General features: G+C 34.2%; 1 protein-coding gene and 1 non-coding gene across 2 annotated transcripts in view; one reads left to right on the top strand and one right to left on the bottom strand.

The window, feature by feature from the left end:
• Positions 1-21059, top strand: part of PIK3C3 (phosphatidylinositol 3-kinase catalytic subunit type 3) — a 201814-nt gene that overhangs the window by 155333 nt on the left and 25422 nt on the right. The window contains exons 23-24 of the mRNA XM_044681686.1: positions 4518-4608; positions 20902-21027. Coding sequence (XP_044537621.1) covers positions 4518-4608; positions 20902-21027 — 217 coding nt within the window. The remainder of the gene's footprint in view (positions 1-4517; positions 4609-20901; positions 21028-21059) is intronic.
• On the bottom strand, positions 2981-3086 carry LOC123232728. Its single transcript, XR_006505249.1, has one exon. It is a non-coding gene; the product is annotated as a U6 spliceosomal RNA (small nuclear RNA).

Raw genomic sequence — 21059 nt, 5'->3', positions numbered from 1 at the left:
AAGGGTTAGATAAGAGTTTTATGTCCCAATGGATAGTATAGCTACTCCTCCCTCTCTGGGTTGATTACACTGAGAGTAAGGTTTGATTATTACCTCTTAATACTCTCTTCCTCTCCTATTTATAATAGTATTTGTCCCCTCTCCTTCCCATACCCTCTTTGTGTGTAATAGAATATCCTATTTTTCTTATTCACTCAAGTTTCTCTTGGTGTCCCCTGATATTCACCCCCTCTTTCCCATCCCCCATGTCATTTTAGATTTTTTAGTGTTCCACCCTCACCCTGTGAATTATTCTTCTGATTACTATAGTAGTGGATACTATAATAGTGAATAGAGTTCACTACAGAGAATTATACATAACATTTCTCTACATAGGAATACATATAATTAGATGTTACTGAGGCCCTTAGAAAGGCAAATTTAAAAATTATAAGTTTTCTTTCTTTCCCCTCTGTTTCTTATTTACCTTTTCATGTTTCTCTCGATTTTTGTGGTTAGATATCAAACTTTCCATTTAGCCCTGGCCTTTTCTGTGCAAATACCTGGAATTCTTCAATTTTGTTGAATGCCCATACTTTCCCCTGGAAATATATAGTCAATTTTGATGGGTAGTTTATCTGTGTTTGCAGGCCCAGCTCTCTTGCCTTTCTGAATATTGTATTCCAAGCCTTACGGTCTTTTAGCGTGGAGGCTGCCAGATCCTGTGTGATCCTCATTGGTGTTCCTTGATATTTGAATTGTCTCTTTCTGGCTTCTTGTAAGATTTTTTCTTTTGCTTGAAAGGTTTTGAATTTGGCAATAATATTTCTAACTGTTTTCTTCTCTGGATCGAATGTAGTGGGTGTTCTATGAATCCTTTCGATGTCTATATTGCCCTCTTGTTGTAGGACTTCAGGGCAATTTTGCTGAATAATTTCTTTTAGTACGGAGTCCAAGTTTCTATTAATTTCTGGTTTTTCTGGAAGACCAATTATTCTCAAATTGTCTCTTCTAGACCGGTTTTCTTGGTCTGTCACTCTCTCATTGAGATATTTCATATTTCCTTCTATTTTTTCAGTCTTTTGACTTTGTTTTATTTGTTCTTGTTGTCTTGAGAGATCATTAGCTTCTAATTGCTCAATTCTAGCCTTTAGGGACTGGTTTTCGGCTATAATCTTTTGGTTTTCCTTTTCAATATGGTCATTTCTGGTGTTCAATTTGCTTATCAGTTCATTTGGTTTCTGAGCCTCACTTTGCAGTTGCAAGATTCTACCTTTTAAACTGTTATTTTCTTGCCAGATCTCTTCCATCTTTCTCAGAATCTCAGTTTTGAACTCTTCAATAGCTTGTCACCCGTTTTCCTTATTTGAGGAGGGTCCGGATGCTTGTTTGTTCTCCTCCTCTGTTTGCTCGGTTGTCTGAATTTTCTCTGTGTAAAAGTTGTCGAGTGTTAAAGCCTTCTTTTTCTTGTTGTTTAGCTTTCTCTTCTGAACTTCCTGAGTCTGGGTAGCCATCATTAGCCCAGTAGCTTCTCAGCTTTTTCTTCGCCGCGATCTTTTGGCTTCTGAGGTCTGAGTTCTGGTTTTTTCCAAGGTCAAGCCCCCTGGTGGACCCCCTTGCTTGATCCTCTGCTGGAGGTTCCTTTACAAGTCTCAGGGCGCTGCTTCCACAGTCGTATACCCGTCTGCACTGGTTCCCCACTCAGAGTCTGCCTCCACCCACGCCTCTGCTGAGCCTGCGCTCTTCCGCGCTCAAATTTCGGGTGCGTTCTTTGGGTTATTGGGGTCCCAAATCTTGCTGCTCTCAGGAACAGGCCATGTAGCTGCCAATGGCTCGATGGGTGCCCCAAACTTGCTCTATTTCTTTTTAACTGGCTTCGGCGCTATAGGTGGTGTGTGTGGAGTGGGTGGGGGTGGGTTGGTTGCTCAGCCCGCGATTTAGTGAGAGCTGTTTCACCCCTTTATAGCATGGAAATGTCCCGATTCCACGTACCTTCCACGCTATACCCTGTTGTGGGGTTCCTCCGTTCCTCTGGACTTGTTTTTATGTCCCCTTGAGGAGTTTTGCGTGTTTTGGTCAGGATAGGTTAAGAGCTGCTTTCTACTCTGCCGCCATCTTAACCCGGAACCCATATATTCATTTTTTAAATACAATGATCCCCTACAACCAACTTGAAATTATACATCAACATAGCCTTTTAGGTTTGCTTTATAGTGATTTGCATTTAAGCACATTAATATAACCATAGGACATATAATTTTTCAATTATCCACTTCCTCTAATACACTACTCGGTTCAATTCAATAAGCATTTATTAAGTATCTTCTTACTATTGAGAAGGCAATGTTCTAAGGATACAAAAACATATGCATAAACACATGCAACAATGCATCCCCAAAATACATATAAAGTAACAGGGCTGAGGGTAGTTTTTAAGAATCATCTTCTGGTAATCTGGCCTCATATACTTCCTAGCTGTGTGACTGTGGGCAAGTCACTTGACCTCCATTGCTTAGGTAAAGTTGTTTTTTTTTTTTTTAAATCAACCTTTATTTGGAAATGCCACATGAGCTGCTATATATATCCTGATAGACAAAATTCTTATTCATTCTCTTCTAGACCTTGCCCTTCTTCTACTTAGAGGTAAAAGAATAATGTGCATAATATATTTGTGAAAAGTTAAGGATCATCTTTATACTTTTAATCCTAACATTAAGTTACTAGAAATGATTCTTTTCTAAAAGTGGAAATAACTGAAATATGTTTTATATATCTGCTGTGGCCATTTTCATATTTAAAAGAATAAGTTGAATGCCAGAGTAATTGTCTAGCTTCGCACAGAAATCATTAGCCAATCTTAAATTCAGTTTATGAGCTCCCAGTTCTTTAGGCTACACCCTTCTTACTAATTTATGCTTTTTTGCTTTTTTATTTTTTTGGTGAAAGAAGAATAAATCAGCTAAGATTTAATTTTAATTTATTTTTTGGCTGTTGTGAAAATGAAAATATGGAATGCTTTGTGAATTTGCATGTCATCCTTGCACAGGAACCATGCTAATTTATATTGTTCCAATTTTAGCATATGTACTTACTGCTGAAGCAAGCACTAAGGTTTACTTTTAATCGAGTCTAAAAGACTCCATTAAGATAAAATTGTTGAGTTTCATGGATAATGTGCAATTTTTAAAATGGTGATAAAATGATCAATTTGAGGTTTACAAGGTCGTTTTGGAAGTAGAATTTACATGATCATTACATTCCAAGTATCATTATCATATACTGGGAGTGATTTTTTCCTATAGTATTTGTTTATGATGAAGTCCTTTCCTTTTGTTCAATATATCATATACCTGCCATACTTTAAATATGCAAATAAACTCATTTTTAAAAAAATGTTCATCTTACATCTACCGTTAAAACATTGAGTTTCCAAGTGAAAAATGCCAGTAGAATAGACATCTAAAGCTTAAGTGCCCAAATCATCAACTTCATCTAGTTTAGTGAAATGAAGAATAAAATTAAAATGATCACATGCTTTCATCTGGGAATCAAGGCACTTCATTAATGTTAAACACCCACAGGAAGCACACATGTAAAGATATATTCTTTCCTTCCCCAAAGATTGATATAAACAGGTTGTCTAATTTCACTTTAAAAAATCAGTCACGGGGCAGCTGGGTAGCTCAGTGGATTGAGAGTCAGGCCTAGAGACAGGAGGTCCTGGTTCAAATCCAGCCTTAGACACTTCCCCGCTGTGTGACCGTGGGCAAGTCACTTGACCCCCATTGCCTAGCCCTTACCACTCTTCTGCCTTGGAAGCAATACACAGTATTGACTCCAAGATGGAAGGGTAAGGTTTAAAAAAAAAAAAATCAATCACTTTCTTTCTACCTCCTCTTCTTCTTCCACTTGCATTCTTGATTTCTCTAGTTTATAGTTAAACTACATGGATGTTATCAAGTTAACTTTTATCCCCTCTATCAATCTGTCAGTCAACAAGCATTTATCAAGCAAAAATTTCTGTCAACAGTTTTATATTTAGCTAGGTAAAAGCTAAACATAGAAGGTACTATTCAGTGGGAATAAATGAGTCTGTGCCCTACCTGCCATATAAGTTCTCATTTGCAATGACATTGTTCCTCCAAGAACAACTGTGCTCCTGGCTTTGTAGTGAGCATAGTCAAAAACACTGTTCCTAATGGAGAGGAATTATCTAGGCACTGTTTTGGTTCAGGACCCTTTTTGAGGAGTTCAGTTCCTGGTTTACTAGTGCTCTAGAGATTAGCATTATAATCTGTCTTGTTTTAGGCTGTTGGGAAGTAAAACCAGTTAACAAATAATCTCAATATCTTAATCATACTATCTAACATCATATTGTACTTTGAGATTTGTAAATCTCTGTGTATTTTTTCTTGTTTGATGTCCTAGTTTGCTTCACATGATGAATGCCATAGGAAAGAAATTGGTATGAGAGAGAAATGCAAAATATTCAACCTCACCTTTTTATTTTCTCCTTCCCTTTCCCCTAATCCTTTTAGGTATTCCAACTTGATTTTGAACTTGTTTTCCCTTATGGTGGATGCCAACATTCCAGATATTGCTCTCGAACCAGATAAGACTGTAAAAAAGGTAAATGCCAACCTTTTTTCCTCAAGCAATATTGACATACAAATCCTTGGAGATAATGCAATTTATTAGGTTATTTGAATGGCAAATTTATTGAAAAAAAAAATAGGATGACCTCAGGAATCTGCCTGGGTAGATTGATTATGGAACTTATCACAGGGAAGCACTGAGTCCCAATGTGACTACTTCAGTGTCTTCTGAGTGCCTATGTTAGACACTAATGGAATAGGGCCAGTCATTTTCTCTTCCATTAGCCCAAACAAATATAGGTTGTTTATTTTGCTTATATGTAACACATAATTTAAATATAATCTCATTAATCTTGGCATTCATTTTTATTGCCTACAGAAATTGACTTTGGAGATGTGTTTTTTGTTCATCCTTCAGTTGTTATAGTTATGTTGTGATCTGAACCCCACAAATTATTTTATCCAACTTGTAGGTGTTTAGAGAAACATGTTTCTGCCAACAGCAAATAGACTATGCATGACACTGGCTTTTGACATGCTTTGTTTTCTATAATTTTACTTCTTCGTCATTGACTATAGCTCATTCATCAAAAAGTATAATTGGCTGATATAAATTTCCTTTGCTATACTCAGCTATTATACCAGATTTTTAAAGTTTCTGTCCTTTTGGCATCTGCTTCCTTCATGGTGTATTTTACAGCTTATTTTCATCCCATTCATCTCTGTCATGGCTTCTCTGTTCCTTGAATTCATTTTATTCATTTTTATTTTGAGGTCTTTTATGGGAGTCTTGACAGTATTCGTCAAGTGAAATCTCCCAGTTTCTTCTACCAATTAAGCTACAATGGTCTTCTTGTTTATTAGTTCCATACCTATTTCCATTTGGAAAGAAATTTTCATTTCTAAATGTTGAAATACTCTCCTTTTTCCAACTATTTTATTATTTATATAGCTTATTATGAAATTCTGTGAGTTTTTTAATTTGATGGTTCATAAAAGAAGCATATGCTTTAATACTTTTTTTCTTTTGCTATATATCTTCCCAGTCTCTCTGTTTCTGGTTCAATTAGATAGATTTTAAAATATGTTTTCAGTCTTTGGGAAAAGGGCATTTTCAAATTACAGTTGTTTTCTCCTATACTTATTTATGACTAAAATATTTTAATTTGCTTACTAAACTAATAATAATATAGAAAATGTAACAGAACATTTTAAAATTTATTGTATCACAAATATGAGTTCTTTAATAATAAGGGGAAATAATTCCTTATCTTTTGATGAAATGAACTTGTTAGCAGTGCTTCTAGAATGCAATTTTTTAGTAAAGTTATCTATACGACTTAAGTTCTGTGCATAATGTTTGCCTTAAAGCAAGCCCATAGTGTTTTGTAGAGTTTTGCTTTGACCTTGTGATTGGGTTGGATTTATGATGTGATGAGATCATGACCCCTTTGAAAGCTGCTTAAATGTCAGTATGTTTTTCCTCATGAATGTAGGAGCAAAACATTAAGTTTTATAATGACATTTTTAAAAACTGCAAATTATTCATATCACTTGAAGTAACGTGACTGAATTAATTTCAGCTGAGAGTTTTTCCTTGAGTAATATATACTCATTTGGTCAATATGACCTTGTAAAAGTCACTTAACTCTGAACGTCACTTTTCTCATGTATAAATTGAGAGTAATATTTTCAAAACTCCTTTGTTTTCCTCACCAGATTTTCATGTGGATAAAATAAGAAAAGGTGTGGAAAAGTGCTTTGTAAACTAAAGACTATTATACAGCTGTAAAAGACCATTTTCAACCCAGGATATTTGTAAAGTTGACACCTCAATATATCAAGATTGTTTTCCCTTTTAAATTATTGATGTTCATTTTCACTATACATTTTGTTATATTCTAATTCCCGTAAAATCAGCAATCCTAATTTTTACTGTTTTTGACATATAACTGGAATGACTCACTTATTAGAGTATCCTATTCTCCATCCATATTAGTTAACAGTTTTAGGCATTTAGGATACCATCATCATCATCCATCTTTTGAGTACCTCATACAGGAGACCCCTACATGACTAAGCAATACTTCAATATTTTAATGAATCTTTCCTCCCTCCAACTTTGTATAATTATTTCACTTATACAAATGGCAATTTACCTTCAACAAGATTTTTTTTTTTTAACCAAGAAAATTTCACAGAAACAATTCCTATCTTCTTTAAGTTTTTAATTTAAAGCAGTGATTCCCAAAGTGGGCGCTACTGTCCCCTGGTGGGTGCTGCAGTGATCCAGAGGTGCAGTGATGGCCACACTTTTTTTTGTATTACATTCTATTCTGAGTTCAATAAATAGTTTCATAATTTCCAGGGGGCATTAAGTAATTTTTTTTCTGGAAAAGGGGTGGTAGGCCAAAAAAGTTTCGGAACCACTGGTTTAAAGTAAACTAGTATCACGGCAAAAGGATATGCACATAATCTTATAAAATAAATAAGCAGCAAAGTATTTTAATATTTAATATTTTAATATCTTTTTTATAGATTATTTAGCTGTTTAATGCTATCCACAGATGCAATTATTAGCATCTCAAAATAATTTGCTGAACTGAGGAAACTGATAGGTTGTGATTTATGTTGAATGCCCCTCCAAATACCTGTTTTTTCTAATAGGGCACTGAAACAAAACCATTATGTAGAGAAGAGAATTTTTGACATAACTGTAGCTTACTGATTTCCAGGTATTGGATGGATATATGTGAGCTTTAACTTTTCCCTTGTCAATCACAGATTAAAAATAAGAGAATTAAAGATAAAAAACTTTATAAAAGCAAGAAATAATTTGAGAAGTAGAAATAGTCCATATGCAAGCAAGCTGCAGTGGAGAGACAAACAGTTCTTTCAAGATCTCCCAAGAGATCATTTTTAAAAGATTAATTGAATGGTAAAAAGACATCATGCTATTCTGGTTTGAAGAAAAGGTTCTAGGCATTTGATAGGGATGAGAGTGGCATGAGCTAAGGACAAAATCTTTGAAAATATAAATTTATAGCAAAAGAAAAGAAGTGTGTCCTATTAAGGAATTTCTTGTGCCCTTTTGATAAGAGTAAAACTTTGAAGTGCTCCAATGGATCTGTTAGCTTATTCATACAAATTTCACCAGTGATACTGATTTGTGAGAAGGGAATCTGTGTTTTTGACTTGATTAATCAGAAATTTGGACTTCCTTTCCATTTGTTTTAAATTTGAGTTAATCAGCAACCACAAAATTGGTCCCACAGGAATTGCCACCACCACTTCCCCTTCCCCTCCTGCCCCCCCTCCCCGCCCCCCATGGTGCCAGGCTAATTGAGGAGCTGCGATTGGTTCCTGGGAGGTGTTGTAGGAGAGCTAGTGGGTATAGTGAGGACTTATAAGATGATTCCCAGCAGGAAGCTGGGAGGATTTGCTGTTTTCTGAGGCTGAGATTTCGAGACAGACACTGAGTTGTTAAGACTCTGGATTATTAGGCGAGGAAACTCTTCACCTCCTTTCTATATTCTCTCTTATTTTATTTTTCTTTCTAACAAATCTTGCTATTAACAGTCTTGTGACTTAAGGATTAATTACAATTTTGGTGACCATCCATTCTAACCATTATAGATTATAACATATCCATGCCTACCCACCTTGTAACACATATCCATATTCTCTCCCATATAGTCAAACATGCAGGAATAATAGGTGTCAATACTGGAATAGGTTATGATGTTGTACTGTTATCTTGTATGATTGGTAGATGAGAGAATTAAGGAAATCAGATTTCCTCGTTAGGGTAGAGAGACTGAATGGCATATTTTTTTTTTCAAAGAATTAATGCAGAATGCACTAACAGTTGGTGTGTAACAAAATAGGTGGTAGATGTTTTGAAGACAGAACTTACCCTCAGTAAGTTTAAATTTAATTTTAATTTTAAAATACATATAAAGGCTTCATATAGAAGTGCTAAGATGGAACATAGGTTATAATAAATTCTAATCATAAAGCATGAGTCTTTAACCCTGTTGAATGACAAGTTTGTTGAAAGCTATTTAATAAGAAAATGTTGTATCTTGTTGTAGAAGAATTAAATAGATATTTTCAGCTTCTGAATCAATATTTCTAAGCTTTAAACAAAAAAAAAATCTATCTTTATTTCAACTAACTCCAAATTAGCTAAAGATCCATTTTAGACTGACCTGTAAAATTAAATTACATTTGGTGTCTGTAAAGTCAATAGTCATTCAAACCCTATCACATTCTTGGAAAGCTTAGGGATGTATTTCTTTTTTGTTTCACTTATAGTCATGTCATATTACTGAGAAGAGAGTTCATTTGTTTATTTTTTTAAGTAGTTAAATCTTCAATCATAATCATTTGTTTCTATTTTAAATGTTCTGTATTTTTAATTTCAGGCTTTATTCAAGGCAAGAGAAAAAAATTATCTAGTTCAGATAAAGAAAATCAAGTGAATTCAGCAAGAAAATGATGTTTAGATTAAAAGTCTTCCTTTTAACCTGATGAATGTTTTTTTTTTTTCTTGTAATTACTTTTGTGATTAAATCACTAGGAAATGTGTACAAGAAAAGAATTTTTATTTGGAGGTACCTAATCTTTTGAGTTAGGGGACTTTAATGGAAAGTGTTGTTTTAATAAAAAGTGCTATTATTTACAAGGTACAAAATATCAAATTATTTCAAATATAAGTCTTATTCTTTTTGTATTAATGGATGGTAAATAGTCTTTTCAAATGCTTTATTTTGAGCTTTGCAGACAAACAAAAGGGTAAAAATTGTGTTTGAACATTTAAAATTACTATTCTTCAGGAAAGATAATGAAGTCAGGCCTGGAAATGCATTTTCAGCTTTTTTTTTGTAGCAAATACCTTTATATATTGAGTATGTAGACCTGGAAAAGCAGATGTAGAGATCCTTCTATTATCAAAGACAGAATTAAATGTTCAATATAATGAAGAAAGATCTTTTCTAAGTGTTTAGCTTAATAAAATATTTTACTAACAGGAGGATTGCCCACTGTTGAGGCAGATCAGGTACTTAAGGCTACTCTTTTTATATGCAAAGCTGAGTAATGTAAATTAGTTCCTAAAAGTGAAAAAAATGACAGACATCCAGCCCTCACTGAGGAAAAATGAAAGTAGAGCTTTAGATTGCCCTACCAATGGATATAGATTGTATAGTTATAGATTGACTGTAGGAAATTCTGATTCCAACTAGGGTGAGAGTGCTTTCCTGTCTTATTGAATAATATTTAATTCCTGAATATTGACTGTAGGGAATTTCAGATTCCAACTAAGGTCAGACTGCTTTCCTATCTTATTAAATAATATTTAATTCCTGAATATGGCACTCAGCGGAATAATCTGAGATAGAATTATCTTTTATTGCTAGAAGTACAAAATTCTAAAAAGAAAATGTCACCCACTCAACATTTGGCTAAAAAACAGGATCTGACAAATCAGAACTGTTTACTCTTGAGGATCATCATCTTTCCAGTAATGTTTTAAATTCCTAGAGATGAGCTGCTAGAATGTAATTTTATATTCAACCTCCACATCTAAGTGCAAATTGCCTAGTTACCATTTTTGTCCAATAGCAGTGAAATGTGCTAGTTGAAATATATGAGTAGAAAATAAATAGCTTGTGTCCTACAATTAAGTACATATTACACCAGTTTGACATAGTTTATATAATAAGAGAACTTCATTGTGTACTCAATGATGGGGGAGCATTTTTTTCTCTTGTTCAGGAGATGATTAATTTCACAAGTTTAGAGGTATGAAGTCTACCTAATATTATATTTCTTTGTGTATCTTTTTAGTTTTAATTTCATCATGTCTTTATTTCGGAAGTGTGGCTTGTATTAGTTATGAGTTATAAAGTAAAATGAAATCAGGTTCAATAGAATTAATCCATCTTTCATAATGTGAACTGCATGTAAATTCAGGTTTATGAAGTTGGTAATAAAAATGTTATCAAAATAGGTACTGAATTTTTTAAGCTGGTTGTGAGTCTATTGATGCTTAAACAAAACCACATTATAAAAAGACCTTTCATTTAAAAAGATCAGTTCAGAATTCTTTTTTTTTTTAAAGTTCCCCTAGCATATTTGATAGTAACAACAAACATTAAGTAGACATGAAAAACACTTTACTATTCCAGTAAGCACTAAGTGAGAGCTAAAGTTTAGTTTAAATGACATAATCCCTGCCCTTATAATAATGATGATAATATCTCTTCCATCTCATATAATCTTTGATTTATGTTATCAAAATGCCATTTGGACTTGGCAAGTATAAAATTCTTAATGTATGCTAAAGAAGGAGAGAAAATGAAGTCTTTGAGCTTAGATGTAGATTAACATTTCAACCAGTGGGTTTAAGCAAAATATCTTAAAGGCTAGTACACAAAGCTTTCAAGAAAGCAATGATTCAAATGTGTCAACACTTAAAACATCCTTAAATTGAAGCTCATAAACACCTACAGAATATACATGTTAATGTATACTTTTGATACCATAAAACTAATCCTAACAGATTTAGAAAATATCCCAACAGAAACCTATAAAATATTAATGAAACATAGGGACCATCATCACCCTTTGGCAGCTATAGAAATGAAGAAAATTCATAAATATTTTCAGAACACAAAATGAAGAGGTCAGAAACCAACAGAAATACTTATTCCATTAAATTTTGTTGAATATAACCAAAACTGGATACCACTTTTGATGGTGATGAAACAGTAGAGCCAAAAAGCCCTCTGTGGGCAATATCCACATAAACTCCACAGACATTAACATCAGCAGAAAATCAAACAAATGACTGAATCGTGTGCATTTGTTTGTGGAATTTGAGAGATTCATGGTAACAGGTGTAGTAGATAGTGGTTTTAGGAATGGAAAAGATGAGGCAGCTTGGGAGTTGTTTCCAAAGTATAATTGAAAGAATTTAGTAATTGTATGTAAGAAGTGAGAGAGAAGAGAGAGACAAATGGACCCTTGGTGAATGATAATTCCATAGATAGAAATAGTAAAATTAGTCAGAGGATTGGGTTTGAGGGAGAAGGGAATAAGGTCTATTATGTACATTTGTTTTTTCTTTTGACATTTTATTTTGGTCCTGTCTCTTGATGAGATATCTTTCTAACATTAATCTTTTTCTGTCTTTTGCTCATGTGGGGGTTATTTTTCCCCCCTGATTTTCTCTCTATATAAGGTGAAGCTTAGCTGTGTTCCTACAGAAGAGGAATTACTGTCCAGTACTTGTATTGTGCCTGAGAGTGGCTTGTACTGTGTCTGAATCTCAGATTGAGCACTCTAGGGGCAGTCTGATTTGCCTGCTATGTGGAGGTTAGCAGCTGTTCAGTTCTACTATTTGAGATGGGTTCTACCCAATCCCACCAAGGCTGGACCTTGTTGGGCTGAATTCCTTCCACTGCCACCTGTACTGGACCATGCCTTGTCCTGTTCTGGTTGGATTATGTAGGACCCCTTTCCTCCCACTGTTGCTTGATCTGTATTACTTTGATTTCTATTCTTACCCTGCTGAAGTTGGACAGAGCCAGCTGTTTTCCTTCTGCTGCTTGTGCTCTATTATAATGTTAGAGTTCTGCTAAGGCTTGTTCAGCATTCCCTCCTCATATCCTTGCTGTCCCTCAGTATTGTTCTTGGCTGCAACACTATTTCACCCCTTTTCTGTTAGTTCTGCCACTTAATCATTTGTTTTAGGGTATTTTTTGTTCTTCTGTGGTTTAGAGAGTGGTTGGCAGGCTTTGGGCATTTCTTTGCCAACTTGGCCTGATTTATCACTGGCACTGATATGGCTGCTACTGCCTCTCCCACATTTGTATTTGAGATGGTGGTGAAATATCTGTGTGTCTGTGTCCTATAGGCAAATGAAAATGTGGGTATGTGTCCCAGAAGAAGAGTCAAATAAATTGAGGAGTCATTTGTATAGTGGTTGTGTAAACTTCCAGAGAGCTTGTAAAGGATAAAAAAAGAAGAAATCAGAAGACTGACCTTTGACTACCAGTCACATGATGAGCAAGGGTTGAGGTTCCAGTAAGAGATAGACTTGTTAAAGAGGAATATTTCTAATGTTAAGGGAGGAAACATTAGCCAGTAAGGAATTTACATGAAAAACTACAGAAATGTTAAAAAGGATAACGATTTTTTAAAAAAGTATTTGACCATTAGGTGACTGGTTACCTTCAAAAGACCAGTTTTAATAGTGTTAAATAAATTGAGTAGAGATTAGATACTGAGGAAATAGAGCAGTTAAATATAGACAACTTGTCCCTAGAAGTTTTAGTAACATGTGAGTATGCGGAGATTATGTTGGGATAGTAGATAGATGAGAGAATAAAGTCATAGGAAAGGTAGTTTTTATTTGTTTAGTTTTTAGGATTGGGGAAACCTGAGCAAATGTGTAGGCCAATGGGAAAGATTCATTAAGCAAAGATATTGATTTGTGAGAGAAACGGCAAGGTGAAAGCAAAATCCTGAAGGAGATTAGAGGAATAAGATCAAGGGGAAAGGTATTAGTTGTTGACATATATGCATATGTATGTATATACATACACATGTAATACATCATATCAGAGTTCATATCTAAAGACCTCCATCTCATCAACAATGTAGATGGCTAGGTCATTTGTTAGTTTGGGATGTTAGATTGATTTTCAAAAAAATATATTTTCTATATAACTTTGATAATACAAATAATGCATGAAATATACTATTTTTAAGACTTCATTACATGGCCCATAAGGTTAACATGAAATTCTTCAAATTAAGGTTAAATCAAGCTCATGATTAAGAATGGGAAAAGCTGACATTGTAGTCTGCCATTTGTTTCTTCTACTCGTGTGGTATTTTTGGTCATGCAACTTGTATCTTTAACGTTATAAAAGTGAATATAGTTTGGGAGAAGATAATCTTATTTATCCCAAGCTCTTCAGCAACCAAACCTTTGGAACATGTATGACTAGCTCAAATCAAGCTGCTGCTGCTTCTTCTTTTTTAAAGCAATACAGTAGAATATGAGGCAGATAGCAAGGAGTTTAAAGTAGTATTCTACATTTGTCTTAAGATAAAGATAGTCAATCCTCAACATTTGCGTAACTTCAAACATTTGCATGATTTTATTAGTAGCCTCCTTTTCATTTTACCTTGGCAATAATACACATTCATAGCTATGCATAGAACAAGTACATATAAGTTCCCAAAATTGTGCCAGTCACATTTACCAAGCTTAAAGGATGGCTTGACATAATCAGTCAACTAACTAGAGATAACAAGGCTGCCATTCTCCTCAGCTACATCCCTAAAGTTAAATACCAACCCATCTCCAGTATGTTCCCAAACTATAAATCCTTTCAGGATATTGAAGAGCACATGAATCAGATGTCACTGATGCATTATTTTGAGTGCTATGCCCTTCATGATCTCCATCTATCAGCCATAAAGGATAAAAGTTGAAGGTGATTTCAAGACCTCACTAGTCTCAGCATCTTCTAACAGCAGCTACTAAAGTCCTACCAAACTTTTCCTTGGTTTTCAGAGGGCAGCCCAGGAGTGGGGTTTTTACAGAAGTATATAGTATACAATAGAGTGCCCTAACATTGCTATCTGACACAGTGGAAGGTAAGATTCAGGTTAAAAATATGTTTTTATTTTGAGAATTTTATTTGATAGATATATATATATATAATGGCACTGTAGGTTTTGTGTATTATGAAAAGCATATATTGTCTGAAATTAATTTTTTTAATTGAGATATTTATTAGCACAAAAAAGTCACAGATTCTAGGGAATTACTATTGAGAAAATATTTTGCATGTTACCAATTTTGTTTTGTGTGCTGATTTGGGGGGTTATTTAATTGTTACTATGTTAAGAAAAGTACGTATTTTCAGAATTAATGTTTTGTCATAAAGAATTACATATAGAAAAGCATATTTTCAGCAATCTCTAGTGAAGATTACTGCTTTGGGGGGGACATGAAAACCTAACTCCTTATTTCTCATAGGTGCAATATATCAACATTTTTATTTTTTACTTTTGCTGTTTTCTAGAAACATTACCCCCAGGAAAAGTTGAGGATTTACTGTAATTCAGAAATGTCATCTTATTAAGAAAGGATGCATTTGAACCAATCAGTCTATTTAATTTTTTTTTTTTTTTAGATCTCTTGAATTTAGCCTTTTTTTTTTACATTTATTAATATTCATTTTTAACAAGTCTATTTAATTTTTAAATAACTTTTTTTCCCCTCAATTACATGTAAAAGCCATTAAAAAAAATTTTTTTTTTTTTTGAGTTCCACATTCTCTCCCTCCACTGTCGTCCTTTGAGGGATTGTTGATCTCTCTGAAATACAGTCCTAGTAGTAATATTGCTATATTAAAGGGTATGCACAGTTTTGATAGCCTTCTTGGCATACTTCCAAATTGCCAGAATGATTGGATCAGATCACAATTCCATCATGAGTTCATTAATGTCCCGATTTTCCCACATTCCCTCCAAAATAAATAATATTCCATTTCTATCATAATAGTCAATTCTATAGGTATGATGTGATACTTAAAAGGATCAGTATATTTATTTATTAAGTGTATATTTTCAGTTGGGGAGGGAAATGTACTAGATAATCTCTTTAATCTGTCTTTATCTGATCTGCATTTTGTATTCTAAGATACTACCATATGGTAGTATTTTCCCATAACATCTTGTACACTATCCACAATCCCATATAAATGTAAGAAATGATACCAAATGAATCAAAGACAATCTTTATTCAATGATATATGTTATATTTTTCTTCACTAACTTCGGTCTCTTTTATTCTGGAATATTATTTCTTTCCCTAGTACATAACTAAGAGTGCATCAGTACTAAAGTTCTTAAGTAGAAATTACAATTCTTTGGTTTTTTTTTTTTTTTTTTTTTTAGTGACTGTCCTGGTGGGTTAATAGCCTGTGAATATCTTACAAAATGGAAAAGAGTCAATACTTGGTAGTAATCCAGCATTTCTTCTCCAGAAATAATAAAATCATATCAGAACTTGTATATAATCTGAATTTTAGGTCAATAAATTATAACTTATGTTTACCTTTGAAATTATGTTGTTATGAAATCATACCTTACTGTAGCTTTCTTAGACAACTGCTCTGTTGGGGGTGGGGGAGCATATGAATGAAGAAAAATCTTATAACCATTTCTCATATATACAGATTCCCAGAGCCTATTCATTTTCTATCTACTTTTTCACTTTCCTCCTTTTTCTGCCTTTATATTTTAGGTAGAAAAGGGGTAAAAGTGTAATTTTGCAATTACAATTAGAATTCATTCTAATATCAGGAGTATAGATTATACAAAGATTATGCTTTACTCTCAATATCCATTTTTTGGGAGAGTCAGAGTAAAGAATAAGATTGAGAAAAGTAGGCAGCCCCTAGGAAATAACATTGTAGAAGTTACCGCAAGGGACACTGCTTAATATAATTGTTATCAATGCATACATTTGCCAGAATTTCCAGAAAATTCTAATGTCCATGGCATATAGCCATTCATTTTGTGATCAGTCACTTGTATTACTGTAACAACCTTCCAAATTAAGTAGTAATGTGAGGCCAAGAAAAGTGGTCGAATCTTCTGGATCTATATTTTCCTCAATTTGGAAGCTCCCAGATATGAAACACTATCTGCAAATGTAGATCTAACAGTGGCTCTGCTCTTAGGGAGTTGACTAAGGCACTGAGAGATTAGGTGCCTAACCCATACAGAGGAATATAAATAATATTTGTCAGAGGAAGGACCATAACCCATTCCTGACTTAAAAGATTGGTATTCTTTCCCCTATGGCAAGCTACCTCACGTACCTAAGTACAGATATATACATATACATAAGTGTTTATGAATGTATGTTTGCCATTTTAAAAAAATCTATTAATGCGAATAATTGAGAATTAGCTGTTTGGGTGAATAGTTCATTTAATAGTTGAATATTTTTTTTAAAGTTCAAAGAACTAGAATGCCTTTAAAAAAATAGACCCATCCCTCATTTTTTCAAAAACTACAATAATTGCCATTTCTTTCAAAGTTAGTTGAAACTGTTAATTGAAGAGTTAGATTTTCAAATAAATGTTTAATTTCAAAACTAGATGCAAAAAAGATTGGACCTGTAGACTTAACAGGAACACTCGAAGATTTTATAAAAAGAAACCATAGTTTCATTTGGAATTTTAAAAAATGCTTGCTTTTGTCTTTTATCATAAATATGACCATTAAATTAGAAAATACTAGGAACCAACTGGTGATCCATTGATATACAAATAATTCTACAAGAGTTAAAGAGCACACTGTTCTCCTTACCTAGGATTAGCTACAGGGATGTCCATTGATTACTATATACTCTTCTCTTGTGAAAAGTCATATTATCTTCTAGTGAAGATTCCTTCAAGTAGAAAGTGCAGAATTCGTCAAAAGAATGTTCTCTACTCTCAAGTTAAAAGAGCCATTATGCATAAAATTGGCATAAGTAGAATTTGAATGTCTTAAAGTGGAACTGTCATCACTTGAGTAGCAAATCCCTTCTAGCATCATTCAAATTAAATGACAAATATTCAGAACCGCTGTTATTGCCGTGTTTCTCAAGTTTTTGTTCATTACAACCTCTTTTGAGAGAAATCCTTTGCATATTTGTTTTTCTTTCAACAATTGAAACATCTGTTGAATTTCTTACATCATCATTGAATTTTTATGGATGAGAAACTGAAGCAAGACAAAGTAAGTGATTTACCTACCCAGGAAATAAATAATGCGTTTGATTCACCAGACTGTCTGTCAGTCAGAATAATTTTAACGCTTTAAAGGATTTCTGATTTTGTCATTACAGGTACTTTCTATACTGATGCAGATCACAGTGTTATTATAATTTTGTTTCTAGTCTTTTAGGAGATAATCAAAAGATTCATCACATCAGTGCCAGTGTTGTGATGACTAGAATGAAAACTGGTTATCCTATGAGAAACCTTTTCTGCTTGGGGAGACCTATAAGTTTGTATTGCTGGTATGGTGTTTGAGATGAAATCTATCATAACTGTAATTCAATTTCCATATAATATCCCCTTTGCCATCCAGTCTTAGACTCAGACTAGCATAGCCATAGGACAGATAGAGCATAAAATACTCAACAAGTGAGAAGTTTCCCACACAGGCCAAATAGTATAACCAAATAGTAGAACAGTCTTGAGAGGCTCTAGGATTCTCTTGCTCTTTATTCTTTTCCAAGTAGTTATTTCTACCCACTAAATGGTGCCCTGTTATTATTTTTTTTTACATTAATTCAATTATTATTCATCTAATGTGAAACCAAAAGCAAATGATAGTAGTAAGCTTAGATTTCATATTTTAGCATTTTCTTTGTATCCTTAATTCTCCAAGGATCTGTCCGTGTATGTGTGTGTGTGTGTGTGTGTGTGTGTGTGTGTGTGTGTGTGTGTGTCATAAANTGTGTGTGTGTGTGTGTGTGTGTGTGTGTGTGTGTGTGTGTGTGTGTGTGTTTGGTTAGCTAGCATTATGTACAAAAATTAACCTCAAAAGAAATCTTGGTAAAATATTTCTAAGTGATAACAGTGGTATAATATATCACGACCATAGCCTGGATTTGAACAACTCTTGGCAGGAAGTAAGGTTGAGGAAGTTGGCAGGGGGGAAGACTCTTGCTGAATGAAGTGCCACCTTCTTTCTGTTGAGTCTCAATCATACCTTGAGCTTGGGATGCATCCTTGACCTCTTTGTTCATGTAGTCCAAAATTCCTTTAACTGAGCATAATCCTTTATCTTTCCATTTTCCTTATGCCTATTAAGATTAAAATTCTCCGCAGACTATATCCTAATTTATAATTGTTTATTAAATTAAAGTGGGCCAGAGAAAAAGAGGACAGCAGCCACATGTGGCCAGCCATTCCCTTAGCAGGCCCCCCCTTCCCCAGGGGCAGGCTGAAAAAGCACAATTGATCTCTCAGGATTCCCAGGGAAAAGTCCCATTTCCTCTCAGTACTCCAGATTATATTCTTCATGATTTCCATCTCCAAAGCTCCTCCAGTTAAAGGACTCTGACTTCACTCTGGGCAAGTGGCAGATCTCTCAATAAGATAAGAGACTAGGGTCTTTTTCAGAAGTCAGGAGATTTAGAAAGGCTTCCTAGTGGGCATGTCCACTTTTGTCTACCCCACTATCTTAAGAGGCTTATTTGCAGGTAAATAAAAAGATTTTGTTGTCTGAATTCTGATTTAACCCCGAGGGTGGAGGAAGAAGCAAAATCCTAATTACATTTTTAAAATTGAACCTTTCTCCCTTTTAAAATCCAGTGGTTGGCTTGGGGTACAGGCTTATATTAAATTACCAAGTGCCTCCTAACCCTAACATATAAGAATAGTAATTATTAGAAATAGGTTTAGATAGTAAGAAATTGGGTTAAGGTAGTGATAAGGAAAGAGAGCAGGTTTAGTTATTGCCAGATGAAAGTGATTCTCTTTGAGAGGCCTTGAGTTGAATGTGGTTTGGGTTAGTCCCTGTTTTAGACATAGGGTCTACTATCCTTATATTCCTTCAACCTTTTAAATCCTTATAAACCTTAATAAATAGAGATTTTGTTTTTACCTGCTGCCTCCTCAATTTTGTCAATCCCTATCTCTCAAGAAGGCTTTATTGTTATACTGGTCTCTTGCTGTTCTTCTCAGCCTAAACATCTTCCCTACAAAGTTTGGCTAGCTGGCCCTTCTTATCAACAAAGAGATAGTTTCAAATTTATCCATATCACTATGCTAATGATTCTCAGATTTACTTATCTAGCTGTATTCTTTCTCTAAACAGACCTCTCCAAAGCTGTCAGTGATTTCACTATTGCCTAATTCAGTGGCTTTTTCCTCATTCTGACTTTTTTTTTTTTTTGAGGCTACATCTCCCTTTTTTTGAGGCTGAAGTACAGCAGCGACTCAGTTTCCAGACAGCATTAGAGTTTATTGGGGGAGCTTTTACTTTACTCCTTCTTTGGCAGCCTGGTGGTCCCCTGCTCCCAGGAGCTCATAAGAGTGGTGCTAGAAATTATGCAGAAAACCCAACAAGTTTAGTATATTACAGGTCAGAATCCCTGAGCAAAAATCGCCTACCAGCCTCAACTTCCCAAATTGCAGTGGTTACATAAGGGCATGAACTATTATTACATTTAGCAATTATCCATTGTTATCTTCCTTGATGTCACTGTAGCATTCTACCTGTTGGATCATCCTAACATGATACCACTTTCTCTCCTTGTTCTCCCGGCCACTTTTTATTCTTCTACTGGTTCTTCATTCATATCCTGATCATTCCCTCTCTGCTATTTCACTTAATGAGGTCAAAGCTCAAAAATTCAATAATTCTAGGCAGACAGTTCCTAGATCTATATGTCTTGCCCTAGTTTCTCTTGAGCTAAAATCAGTTACCAACTCCTTCTAGGACATTTAAAACTAGATATCCTGTTGCCATTTTAAATTAAACGGAAGTAATTTTTATCCCCAAATCCTCCTCCATATGAATATTCCTGTTGAGAGCACCAGTCATCCAAGACTTTGGAATCATCCTCATCAACTCTTTTTCCATATATATTAATGGCATTGCCAACATTTCTTCAATTTGTTCAGCTATTACCCTCAGTTGACAGAAACCCATTCTGTTTCACATACTATACTACAACAAAAAACTTTTGTAAATTTATTCGCGCATAGCTTCTGAAGGTGTCCATGAGCTAGATGCTTATGTAATTGTGTTTCATCATAAAAATCCTAGAGAGAAAATGAAGGAAAATATAAAAGCAAAAACAGTCTATAACTTGAAATTGTACATTGTGGTTCTAGTTTTTAAAGAAGTTTTAAAGCCCTTAAGTATATATTACAAAGAATTGTTTTAATCTGCTATTTACTTTTAAGATAGAAAGGCCTAAGAAAAAGTGGTTTTAAATTTTTTTGTATAAATGTTTTGACTTAAGCATAAAACAAGTAATTGCATATAAAAGGTTATAGAAATAATATATAATACATTAAGCATTATCATACATTAAATGACTGTATAAAAGGGAATAACCATAAAATTCATTTAAGATTGTTATCTTGTGAGTTTTGGGTCATTACCCCTCCATGGAAATAACTTTGCTGGATATTACAGTAATATCTTCCTTTATTCTATTGTTAGAGAAATTTGTATTTTTTGTTTTTCATTATCTTGTCTAAGAAGCACTCAAACTCTTTTCTAGGTACAGGATAAGTTCCGTTTGGACTTGTCTGATGAAGAAGCAGTGCATTATATGCAGAGCCTGATTGATGAAAGTGTCCATGCTCTCTTTGCCGCAATGGTGGAACAGATCCATAAGTTTGCTCAGGTATGTTTAGCATTTAGGGGAATAGTTAGTTA

Source organism: Gracilinanus agilis, chromosome 1, assembly GCF_016433145.1.
Source record: "Gracilinanus agilis isolate LMUSP501 chromosome 1, AgileGrace, whole genome shotgun sequence".
Lineage (NCBI taxonomy): Eukaryota > Metazoa > Chordata > Mammalia > Didelphimorphia > Didelphidae > Gracilinanus > Gracilinanus agilis.
The sequence above is the reverse complement of the archived record's forward strand: the minus strand, read 5'-3'. Positions and strand labels throughout refer to the sequence as shown.